Source organism: Helobdella robusta (genome assembly GCF_000326865.2).
Source record: "Helobdella robusta unplaced genomic scaffold HELROscaffold_8, whole genome shotgun sequence".
Taxonomy (NCBI): Eukaryota; Metazoa; Annelida; class Clitellata; order Rhynchobdellida; family Glossiphoniidae; genus Helobdella; species Helobdella robusta.
The window spans coordinates 3329554-3343514 of NW_008705459.1; the positions used below are offsets into that span (position 1 = coordinate 3329554).

At 31.1% G+C, this 13961-nt stretch overlaps 2 protein-coding genes across 2 annotated transcripts; both read left to right on the forward strand.

Moving 5' to 3' along the window:
- Positions 1–1908: 1908 nt before the first annotated feature.
- Positions 1909–3006, forward strand: HELRODRAFT_70532 (hypothetical protein; the record flags this gene model as incomplete). Its single annotated transcript, XM_009031898.1, has 2 exons — positions 1909–2124; positions 2470–3006. The coding sequence occupies 2 exons, from the start codon at positions 1909–1911 to the stop codon at positions 3004–3006; spliced, it is 753 nt and encodes a 250-aa protein (XP_009030146.1).
- Positions 3007–11708: 8702 nt separating this feature from the next.
- Positions 11709–12674, forward strand: HELRODRAFT_165645 (hypothetical protein; the record flags this gene model as incomplete). Its single annotated transcript, XM_009032176.1, has 4 exons — positions 11709–11711; positions 11990–12079; positions 12319–12502; positions 12601–12674. The coding sequence occupies 4 exons, from the start codon at positions 11709–11711 to the stop codon at positions 12672–12674; spliced, it is 351 nt and encodes a 116-aa protein (XP_009030424.1).
- Positions 12675–13961: the final 1287 nt, after the last annotated feature.

Sequence of the window (13961 nt, forward strand, 5' to 3'; positions counted from 1 at the left end):
ATATGTGTGTGTGTGTGTGTGTGTGTGTGTGTGTGTGTATATTTATTTATTTTGTTTTATGTAAGCGATTAAATGACTATTAAAAATTCCTAGAAGGACTGTTTACAAAAGTAATAATAATAATAATTGTAATAATAATAAGAACAACAATAATAATTATTATTTTATAATAATGATAGTGATGATAGCGCTTAATTTCAATGCGTAAGATGATGATGATGATGACGATGCCACCAATATTAATTAAATAACTCATCAGAATGATGATGATGATAGTGGTGATGATAATGGTGGTGATTGGTGAAGATGATGATGGTGATGATGATGATGATAAAAGGGGTGATAATAAACCTGTAATAAAATCACTTTTAAGATTAATTATTTTGCCGTTAATAATGAATTAATGAACAAACAAACGAACGAACGAATGATTAAATAAATAAATGAATAAATGAATGTGTTTCAGTATATATATTATTATTATTATTACGGAAATTTATATACAGCGCTTTTTTAATGTTGAATCTCAAAAGCGCTACTAAATCATAGACAAATAAGACGGACATTCATTGTGCAAATAAATAAGTTTTAAGTTGACTTCGAAATTGTAAATATGATAGGTTAGGGTCACGTAAGTATGGAGGTAAACCATTCCAAACAATCGGGCCAAGAATCGCAAAGTTGCGGGAACCCGTCACCAACTTTGTGGTCGGGATAAAAAATAAATTGCGCTCGGTTGATCGGAAGGAATATTTTGAAAAATGAGATTTTTATGATTCCAATCTATCGATGAGATAGGGAGATGCTGTATTATTGACACATTTAAACATCAAAACTGCCAACTTGAAGGAAACGCGTTTTTCAACCCTCAACCAGTGCAACCTATTCAAAATAGGCGTAACATGATCGAACCACGAACCACCCAAAACCAGCTTGGCCGCACGATTCTCTGTTGACTGAAGCTTTGAAAAAGACCTTTTGGTGACACCATAAAAAAGGCCATTGCAGTAGTCTAGTCTGGAAAAGACGATATATATATATATATATATATATATATATATATAACAATGAAATAACAATGATATAAAAACTGATACCAATAAAAGTGAATTTATCTTTAATACATTTTTATAAGCCCGATGTAATGTCTCATCTTTTAAAACTCTTCGGCGCAGCATAAATCTCGTCTTGTCTCAATACGCGCAAAGACTTGCGTCTAGTGATGATGATGATGGTGGTGGTAGTGCTGATGATGATGATTGTGGTGATGTTGATGATAGATGGTTTTTATAATAATCGTAGTGACAATGAGGAATTAAAATTTGACGATTAATTTAATAAAATTTATAATCATTTGATCAATCAATCGTTTAATCAATCCTTCAACCTTATGTGAAATAACCAACCAACCAACCAGCCAAACTACCAATCAACTAACCGATTAATCAACCAACTATCCACACCAACCAACCAACCAATCAATTAATCAACTAACCAACCAACCAACCAACTTGCAGTATATTGAGACCACGTTTGGACTACGACATGGTAGGCATGGGCGCCCCGATCATCCCCCCATTCATTCCATCACTCCAGCACCCTCATCACCCACACTTTCTTCCTCCTCCACCCCCTCCAAATCCGCCCCAGAACCCCCCTCCCCATCATCTTTACGTCCCCTCACAGTCAGTTGTCCCTCTTTCGCTGGCCGACAGCAGTGCCATCTATGACCTGCATGTGGCTTACAGTAACTCACTCGAGGTTGGAAACAATGATGATGATGATGATGATGACGATGATGACGATGATGACGATGAAGATGATGATGGTGTTTGATTACGATGATGATGACGATGATGATGACATTGTCGTTTTTTTTATTTTTTTACATGGAACTCATCCTGATCAATGATTTATAATCATAAATATCATCGTCTTCTTCTTCACCATTATAACCACCATCATCACCATCATCATTTTCACCATCACCACCATCATCATCTTCACCATCATCATCATCAGGTGAGTATAGAGAGAGATGTTTCCCGCCACGAAGCTAACTTTTCTGACCTGGTCAACATAGCTGAGCTGAGTGTCAGAAGAGTCATCGCCATGGCCAAACAGGTGATGACGACGATGATGACGACGATGATGACGATGACGATGATGATGGCGATGATGATTAAGATGGTAATGATGACGATGATGATGACGACAATGACGATGATGATGACGACGATTATACAAATTTTAAAAAATTACCTAAAATGTAGGCATGACCGTGTAGCTATTGATTATTCTTACTCACATTCAGCCTCACTATTGCTATTATTTACTACTACAATAAAATCGCACACACACATTAACTAAGAGCGTTAACATCGTCAATTTCATCAACATGATCCTGACCATCACCATTCACCCCCATCACCATTCACCCCCATCACCATTCACCACCATCGCACGCAGGTACCAGCATTCAAACTGCTGCCTCAAGAAGAGCAGATCCACTTACTGAAGGGAGGCAGCATCGAACTCCTCATCCTTCGCTCCGTCATCACTTTCGACAAAGAGAAACAACACTTCCTCGATCCGGTCGATCCGGAAGAAACGAAGGCCATGAAAATCGAGCAGTTAAAAACGGCCGAACTCGGTACGAATCTTTTCGAAGACCACATGCGCTTTGTCAGGTCGCTCGCTTTCGATCTGTGCGCCGACGACACCACGCTAATTCTCCTCCTCGTCATTTCGCTTTTTTCTCCGGATAGAGAAAATCTGGAGCAAAAATCTTTAGTGGCAAAGGAGCAGGAAAGGTTTTCCAGTTTGTTGAAGAGTTACCTGGAGTCCGTGTACCCTGTTGGAATGGCGAGGGTGCTCTTCCCCAAGTTGCTGTTGAAGTTGACCGATATCAGAAACCTGAACGAGGAACATTCGCAAGTTCTCTTGAAGGTCAACCCGGAAAGTATTCAACCGCTCATGAAGGAAGTCTTGGATCTAAGTTGTTGATGGCAGGGAGGTGATGCGGTGTGGTGTGGTGTGGTGTGGGGTGGTGTGGTGGTGTAAATAAAAATGTATGGTAAGATATGATGAGGTGAAAATGGTGATGAAGAAATAGGTACGAGTGAGTGTTTTGTCATTGTTTCGACTTTACGTTGCTGATGAAACAGATGATAACAATGATGATGATGGTGGTGCAATGTTAATGGTGATAATAATAATGATGACGGTGATGACTGTCTTGGTGATCATAGTGATGTGATGAAACTCGTTTGCGTTATGTCAATACGTTGAATTTGGTTCACCTGGTTTTGTTTTCTTGACCAGGAAGACATATTTGAGTTGTCATGTTATATTGTGCTTCTTGTTTCTTTGTTAGTCTCGTTGCATTTTTGTTTCTTATATTTTTGCATATTTTCTATCAGTAATTTTCCAAAACTTTTTCATCGAATTTTTTCCCAAAAATGAATTTGGAATTAACCTTTCTACGTATTATAAATAATTCTATTATTTTATCAAAACTTATAATTAAATTATTAAAATTAAAGACAACCTTTTTTTTATACAATACTAAATGAAAAAAAAACACAATCAGACAAAATTTTTCACGTACATCTTTTTGTATTGTAACTGCGCGTCTGTCTGTCTATCTGTCTGTCTGTTTGTCTATGCGTCTGTCTGTCATGTCTCTGTCACTTGTTTCTCTTCAGATTTGCTGTGTGTGTGTGTGTGCGTGGTAATGATAACGATAATAAAAATGTGATGGTGATGAAGATAATGATGTTGATGACGACGATGTGGGTGGGGGCTACCGCCGCTGCTGCTGATGATGATGATGCTTACAGTGGAGATGGCGAGGATGTTGGCAAAAGGATGAAATTTTTTTATTTATTTCAAACTATACCTATTTTTATTAGGACAATGAATGACCTATTCACACATACACACAAGCATGTGTACAAACATATGTTCACGTACACATGCACACACACACACACAAACACGTGCACGCAGATCATCTCAATACAGATTACTTATTCACAAATACAAACAGTTTGCACGTGCAAAAAAGACATAGCAAAATTTAAATCATACAACTTATTTGTCATGGATACGATATTTCAGTTACCATAACGGTAATAATTATAAAAATGTTTTCAAATTAATTTTAAAATGTTGTGGATGTTGTCGTTGCGTTTGCTACTGCTGCTGCAGTTTTATTTTCATAGTTAAAAAATTTAGTTGAACATTAAAATGTACATACTACAGCTGCAAGACAACTAATGGAATGTTTAATGATTAAATTTTTCAATATATATTCTATTAATTTGTTGATACGTGTATGCGTGTGGTGTTGTATCTGTGCTAGTGGCATTTCATTCTTTTTTTGCCATCATAATTTCTTCCCTCACTCACTCTCAAACAGTTTTTGTTGATTTGAAGAAGACTGTTAATTGATTTTCGAACAATAAGCCCTATAATTTTCTTACTACTTTTTCAATAGAAACGTAGATGGCATTATGATATTGTTATAATGCTATCAATAAAATAAATATACGCTTTACAAATATTAAAGTTTAATATTTTGGATACTATCAAATATATTTGATAATATTATTGTAATTATACTACAATAACACTACAAACACTACACTTATTCTCTACTACCAAAATGATTTTACACACACGCATGCACACACACACAAACTCGTACACACACACACACACAGGCACACACACACACACAAAACATACACACACATGACTTAATAACTATCCTTAAGTGTATTTCTTATAAATTCTACAAATACTATTAGTATTAGTAGTACTATTGCTACTACTGCTTGTCTAACTATTTCTTCTTGTATCACTACTATTTAGTATTTACCACAACTGCCTCTACCTTTTTAACGTTCTTAATATTTAAGAGTATTTCTCTTCGTGTCTTCTCAAACAACAACTTAACAATAACTTTCACAAGAGCATTTGTCACGCACAATTCAATAATCACTTCCACACCTACACGCACACACACACACATACATACACACACACACACATACATACAAAACGCACATCAAAGAGGATGACTATATGACGCAGAATAAAAAACACATTTAAACATAGAAAAAAAATTCTAAACAAACAAAATAGCTGACGCACATAACTAACTAACACTAAAAAAAACATGTGTACAGACGTCTGTATTGTATACACGCACATACAAAAAAAGCACAAACATATACGAACACAAACGAACATACACATTAATACATACACACACACACACGCACGCACGCACGCACAGACAAACACAAAATGCACTGACTGAACCCTCGATATAGTTTGCCATTCAATTAATATTCAGCACCATAATTTATATTAACGGTCTCGCTTGGATAGTTTCTGTAATTTTTGTTTGTGCACGTGTGTGCACGTGTGCAATCACACACACGTACGTAGTACTACGTTGGTGTGATACATACCTTTGTTGTATGCTTACACGGGCACACAAATACGTATACTTTTATATGCTTGCGTGTGTGCGTGCGTGCGTGCGTGCGTGTGTGTGTTTGTATGAAACGTGCAAGTGTACGTGTTTCAAGTAAGTGCATGACAGAACTAATGGACATATTAAGAGTTAGAAATGCGTGCATACAAACATGAACATACAGAACGTACATGCATATTTTCACGCTCGCACACACACACAGACACGCACATACATTCAGTAAACTACATACTTGAGTGGTCATATTAATGATTGCTTTTATTGTCTGTATATCAATTACTGAAAATATAATTAGTTGCGACGACGATGACGTGGCGACACTGACGGCAGTGGTGATGATTATGATGATGACGATCATGTTTATGGTGGTTATGATTATGGTGGTTACGATTATGGCGATGATAATGAATATAACGCTGATGATGATGCTGTGATTGTGATAGGGTTAAAACTACAAATGAACAACAATTGACCATATTGATAGTGCTATCGATTTTTGAAGCAAACACAATAACTTACACAATAATATAAATATATATATAACCGAAAAACTACTACTACTACTACTACTACTACCACTACTGATGTTACTACTACTACTACTACTACTACTACTACTACTACTACTACTACTACTACTACTACTACTACTACTACTACTACTACTACTACTACTACTACTACTACTACTGCCACTACTAACAAAATTATATACTACTAATTTTAATACTAACATTTTACAACTAATATTATTGCTATAATTATGAATATACTAGGGCTGTTAATTATAACAGTATATATATATATATATATATATATATATATATATATATATATATATATATATATATATACCGTAAGTTTGCGATTTGTACTACTTATATAGGTTAAGTGTTTGTCACAGTCACACATTCACGCTCACAAACACACACACATACACATAAATAAATAAATAAATATATATATATATATATATATATATTTATATATATAATTATATATACATTTACACATTAGTTCATTACAATATTTATATAAACTCATATGCTATATATAAATATATATATAAATATATATATATATATATTTATATATACATAAAACCTTCGTTTCAGGGTAGATTGATTTTCATTATGTTTCTGATTATAATAATAATATTTAAATATAATTAATATTGTTATTATTGTTATTATTATTATTGTTATTATAGTTGTTATTATAATAATTATTATAATAGCTATGATTTCATTTGTTTTATGTTATATTTTTCACACAACTTTATAATGTCAACTTGTTAATAACAATAATAATAATAACATAATATTATTATTATTATTATTATTATTATTATTATCATAATAATAATTATTATTATTGTTGTTGTTGTAAATGTTAATATTGTTGTTGTTGCTGTTGTTGCTATATTATAATTGTTACCGCAAAATGCGCGCACCATCTACTATTGATACATACGTTGTTACATTATATTTGTTGCTGTTACTTTGAATTTACACAAAACTAAACACACAAACGCGCGCATACACAAAAAAACACACACACATACAAACATACAAACGCATATATATATATATAATATATATACAACTTTTTGTATATATATATATATATATATATATAATTTTTATTCATCTTTGTAAATATGTATTTTTCTTCTTGTATGTAATCTAAACATTCATTGTATTGTATTGTATTTTATATAATATCAAAAAAGTTTTAATCATTTTAATAGATCAACAGTAACTGTATGTTTGTTTGATGCTGTGATGTTTGTTTGTATGCATGTATGTATGTTTGTATGTATGTTTATTTGTTTGATTGTATGTTTGTTAGCTTGTATGTATGTGTGTATGTATGTATGCTTTTGTATGTTTGATTCTGAGTGTAATTTTTTTTCTAAATTCAAAAATAACTTTCATATTGTTGAATTCGTGGTCTGTCTGTGTTGGTCTTCTTCATTTTACCAATTATCAATAGAACAATTATAAATCAGAATGAACAATAGTAATAGTAATAATAATAATAATAATAAAATAATAAAAATAATAACAAAAATAATAACAATAATAATAAAAGCCCATAAACAATGATGATGATGAGGATGATGATAACAATGTTGGAGTTCAAAACACCTTGATATCGATAAATGGCATTTTGCTATCGATCTTTGTAATATTTGACATGACATAATAATGATGATGACGATGTAGTTGTTGATGATGATGTAGATGATGACAACGACGATGATGATGGTGATGATGTAGATGATGTCAATTGCCATACCTTTAATCCTTTAATTGTTGTTGTGATGGTGATGATGGTGATGGTGTGATGATGATAGCAATGGAATCGATGATTGTAGCAACGACGTGGATGATGATGATGATGATGATGATGATGATGATGATGATGATGATGATGATGATGATATCACTGTTTGCACAAAAATAACGCAACAACAGATTGTTGAGGAGCGAATAAAATTCTAAAATTTAAAAAAAATAAATTTATTTTTTTTTTTTATCAACAAATTTCTAGATCTAACTAGCAAAGATTTTTGGAATACATATATTTATGGCACAGCCTTTTTGTCAATCACCGTCCACACAAACACACTCACAAACACATAGAGAGAAAGAGAGAGGAAGAGACATACAAACACATACAATTTGATACTCAATTTATTTTCATCATAGTAAGTGATAATGTATATATATATATATATATATATCGTCATTTGTATATATATATATATGTATATATATGTATATATATATATATATATATATTTATATCCACTTTGAAATCAATCTCATGTACTCTAATAAATCACCTACATGTTGCTTGCTATAAAATAACATTGTACAAAATATTTAAAATTTTTACATCATGATTTAAATTAACAGTTTTAATTCTGTTAATATATATTTGATAACATCATCAGCGTTAGTGATGATGATGTGGTTATGATGGTTATTGTGATTAAGGCGGTTATGAGGACGACTGTGGTGATGATGATGATGATCGTGATATATGGTGATGATGAGAATGATGACGATTGTGAAGTGTGGTGTTGATGTCTTTATGAAAGTGATTACGATACGTGATGATGTATACTGATTCTATTTGGTGATAATGATATGTGATGATGTATGTTGATCCTATATGGTGATTATGTTATTTTTATGAATATGATGAAATAATAATGATGAAATTGCTTCCAAACGATCCTGATATGATGATCCTATCATGACCTTACTAAACCAATGATAATAAAAATGGATTACAAACATGACTATTGCATCTTAAATGAAAATTAGAATGATGTCTTGAAGGAAAAGATAATAATACAGGCAGTTATTATGTCAATGATAACGGTGATTATGACAGTTATAAATTAAGTTTTGTATCTTTGTAACCTTATTTCGACTTTGTGATAAAACAATTATCACAGAATTTAAACGTACAATTTAACTTAAATAATAATAATAATAACAAAATTATATATATATATATATATATATAGTAATTTTTAAAAACATTTGGTTTCACTATAATTTTTGGCATGTCGTTATTATTGCAAATGGTTTCCATAATTTTGTGACGTCATTATGACTATGATTATTATTTTTTAAATATAGATATTGTAATATATATATATATATATATATATATAATTTTAAATAATTTTAAATAATTTTCTGTAATTGTTTGTTATGGTCGATTGTTGCACATATGCTTTTACGTTATCGTCATCCGTATAGTTGTTACATTGTTACCATTTTATCATTAACAATATTTTTATTTATTATTATCATTATTATTATTATTATTTGTTATTATTATTATTATTATTATTATTATTATAACTATTGTTAATGTTGCCGATATGATATAAATATCCATACAATTATTATTATTATTATTATTATTATTATTATTATTATTATTATTATCAATATTACTATTATTATATTTGTTCATAAGAATTTCTGAAAGTTATTACTATATTTTATCAGTTAAATATAGATATTAATTAATCAAATAACTAATTAATGCTCTTATAATTATTATCGTGTCAGTAATTATTATGTTATATATATATATATATATATATATATATATATATATATTTTTTTACAATATTCTATAAATTCTACCGAATGTTGGCGTTAATATACCATAATTTTTACAATATTCTATAAATTCTACCGAATGTAGAATTTATAGAATATTGTAAAAATTATGGTCTATTACCAACATATATATATATATATAGATATATATATATATATATATATATATAGATATATATATATATATTGAATATATTGAGTCTTGTTTGAATAATAATAAAATGGAACTGAAATATACTTGGACGTTGAATTTGTCTATTTTTTAAAAATAAAATTAAACTATTGTGGAATATTTATTAAAATTTATTAATTAATATCTATAATATATAATGCATATATATATTTATATATTAATATTATGCGTTATATTATATGCTATAAAGTTTTTTAATTATTTTAATACTTAAGTTGAAAAAAATCGGAAGATAAGATCATATTGAAAAAAATAATACTGCAGCCATGTGAAGCCACAAAAATGTGAACAAAAATAATAAACACACGCCATCATCCTCTCGTACGGTAGACGTTTGGATGGAAGGCAAGTTTTCTAAAGTGATAATAACTGGAGTTGAGTAATTCCCAATGGAATTGACAATGTACAATGTACGAAAGTAAGTAACTTTAAACATGATAAACATAAAAATTAAAAGTAGTAATGGAGTATTATTAACTGCTACTACAAACAAAGGCAATACTATGAGGCAACTATAATTTCTTCTCGAGTGCAAATCCTTCAATAGGTCGACCGATCACCTCCGTGTTGGATCATCCATTCTTGAATTATTTTCAAGCTAATTTTCAAAATATTGGAGCCGGAATGAGAAAAAAAATCGATTTTTTTCATGTTTTTCTTGTCTTTGTTGAGTTTTTTCTTGTTTGTTTGTCTCCTCTAACTATGACGAATCAGAATGAACTCGGGCAGTTGCGTTGAAGTTAATTAGTCTTTTGTCTGGTGGAATGGAGAATGATGGGGAGGTGGCTACTGGCCGGAATGAAGGAAGAAAATATTTGCAACAAAAAAAATATAAAAGCATTTTATCAAAAATGTCCTTTCTTATGAAAAGAAATGAAAAAGAAAGAAAATTTCAAGTTGAAACGTTTTTTTGGTTTCCTTCGTGACTGCGTCTGCGAAGACTTTGCACTGCCGCCTACTCATTTTACTCATTGCCTTCTTCACCATCATCATTGTCGTCGTCGTCATCATCATATCATCATCGCATTTTCATCATTGTCAAACGAAAAAAAAATATCGTCAGAGTTTTTCAAACAAATTTCTGTCTACAGCACGACTGATTAGACGTAAATTGTATACTTTGGATACGTATAATTCGCATTACTCATAATTCAAAAAGCATACGAAATAAAAAGCTACTTTGAAAATTTAAACTTGAATGTCTGACTCCGTAGTACTTTCCCACACTCACACGCAACTGACTAAGGCCCGCATGCACGATTGTTTTTAATTCTAATCTGATTCCTTTGAATTTTTTGCAAAGTCGTTTCTACGCCCTTTGGATAACGAACGACTCCAATGTAACGCATGATAAATGTAAACAATTTTACTCGTTGTATAATATAAATCTGAAAATACTAAAAATGATTTTTTGACAGTCTCTACCTCCTTTAACTACATCTCCATCACTTACGTAACTTCACAGCGGATCTCATGATTTTAAAATTCATTAAAGAGTGCTCTTGATTGCGAGTAATTTGAAACACCACTGACATCTATGAAAGGAAATTACTGCTTGGTATAATTATTGTCTTCTTTAATTGAGATAACAATCACATTCGGGGATTTAAAATTATTTTAAAATCCAGATAAAATTAGAAATTATTATTTTTGTACAATTGTTTCAAATAAAAAACAGTTGAAATTTTCAATAGTTTGTTTTAAAACGTTATGACATTTATATATTTTTTTTATGGTAATTTTTGCTCTAAGTTCACAAGAAGAAACTTTCAAAAAACATCGGCTTTCCATTTGATGTGATATCTCAGTATCTCTACGATATTTATTTCTTTTACTTCCTTTCAACAAGAAAATGGTTGGTGTTGGATTCTCGCTATGTTTTTTTAATAAATAATTATATTTTTTAGACAAATATTAATATATATTATTAGTGAAATTCTTCTGTTAAGTATTGTTGCAGTTTTGCGTTGATTTTTTTTGTAATTTTTCTGATCAACGGCGTTTTCCAGCAATACACATGGTGGCGTTTATATTTTATTATTTGTCAGAACATGAATTTAATACTCGTAAATTAGGGATTACGTCTTGTAACATACTTGCGATAAAAAATACTTCATTTTTTTTCCGTAACAGCCGCCTAAGCAGCAGCAGACTAAGGGAAAGGCCTCGTCGGCACCTGCTAAGAAGAAGGAGGGAGGATCTGGAGGAAAGGCCAAAAAGAAGGTTCGCTTCACATGCTGTTTTTGATCGTTGGTTTGAGTTTAATCTTGTCAATGTTATTGCTTAAAAAAGCTGTGGCTAATTGACCATTGATGTTTAATTCATTGAGGAGAGGATATTCTTTTCCAGCTTATTCATTACTAAATTTATTAAATATTACTAAATAATCACTAAATAATTACGAATAAATATTTAAATATTTTGGTTCTGATGTAAATTTTTTTTTAAAAATACCCTTGTAGAAGTGGTCCAAAGGAAAAGTCAGGGATAAGCTAAACAACTTGGTCCTGTTCGACAAAGCCACATATGACAAACTGTACAAAGAGGTCAAATCCTACAAGCTCATCACGCCATCTGTTGTTTCTGAAAGGTTAAAAATTAGAGTTTCTCTTGCGAAATCAGCTTTGAAGGAACTCCAGCAAAGTGGTTAGTTTGTTATTTCTTTTGGATGTTGTCTATAAATTTTTATATTTTAATTGTTTTTAAAATTTTCTTAAATTTTTTAAATTTTATTTTCACTGAAGGAGTTATCAAACTGGTAGAGAAACACCACGCTCAGTGGATATACACTCGAACAACCAAAGATGAAGCTGAGTGATGACGTCGATTCATTTTCATTTGTCGATTGATTGATTTCTAAATGAATTGCAAATGACTGTCATTATATATTGGCTAATAAAATTTATTTGAAATATTTTAAAAATTGAAGTTTGTTTCGTTTTTTAAATTATCAAAGTAAAAGTTATTTTGAATGAAATGATACTCCTAGAGGCCGATTATATAAATATATATTCAAAAACTAAGGTGTAACTTTTGCAAGGTCTTTGGTTGTGCCCAATGCTCAAGGCTGATTGCCAACCTCTTAGGATTTTGTGGGCAAACTGAGAGTGTTATGAGAAACATTGCTTGGGAGATTTTTGATTGAATTTGATGGCTGTTCACTGATTTTGTGATGGGACGGAGTAAATTACTAAAACTAATTTACTAAATGTCAGGGCTTTGCCAGTGTTAAGCTAGTTTTCTGTTCTAGGTAGACATTTTTTTTTACATGCACTGTTATTGTTTTGAGTAGTGCATACCGGGTTGTATTATACTTGAAAGGTGGAATGCTTGACTAGGCTAACCATTTTTCAATACCTGTTGGTTTTGAAATTTGCCATCAAATTACGATTACATTTGATAAAAATGCTTTAAAACAAGCTTTAAAGCTTGATAGATTTTAAGAAGGTTGAAAATGATGCGATTACAATTGATAAAAATGCTTTAAAACAAGGGGAGGCCTATTTACCAGCATACAACACCTTATGGGTTGAAGCAGGGATATGCAAAGAACCTCAATTTTTTCAACTTTTAATTATTTTCAGTAATGTCTCCCCTTGCTCCAAACCACATAACTAGAATAATAAGACTAATCGATCTATCGGTCGGGCTATTTGTCGTGCTTGGGTTGTTGGCTTACGAAATTGCATGGATTTTAACGAGCAAGCTAAATGAAATATTTACTTGATTTAATATGCTTAAAACATTGTAGTAACTCTATTTAATTTTAATAATGATTAATAGAATTATGTAATATTAAATTATTTTTGTTAATTTGAATATAAAAATTGCTTTTGGTCCGGTGAAATCCGGTGGCTTACTGAAGCCGAAGGTTGGCTTAGTAGGATTGAACTATAGTCACCCTTTCTTTTTACACTATTCGATCATGTTAAAAATTGGTTTGCTTATGAAATAAACGGCCTAAATAAATCAAAATTGTTATTTGAACAACTATCTTCATTATATTCAATGAATATTTTACATTTTGCTGGTGCTCATAAGAAACTGGCTGCTGGAATCATACGTTGGCTTACAGCAGTATGGCTTACAGGGTTTCATAGAACTC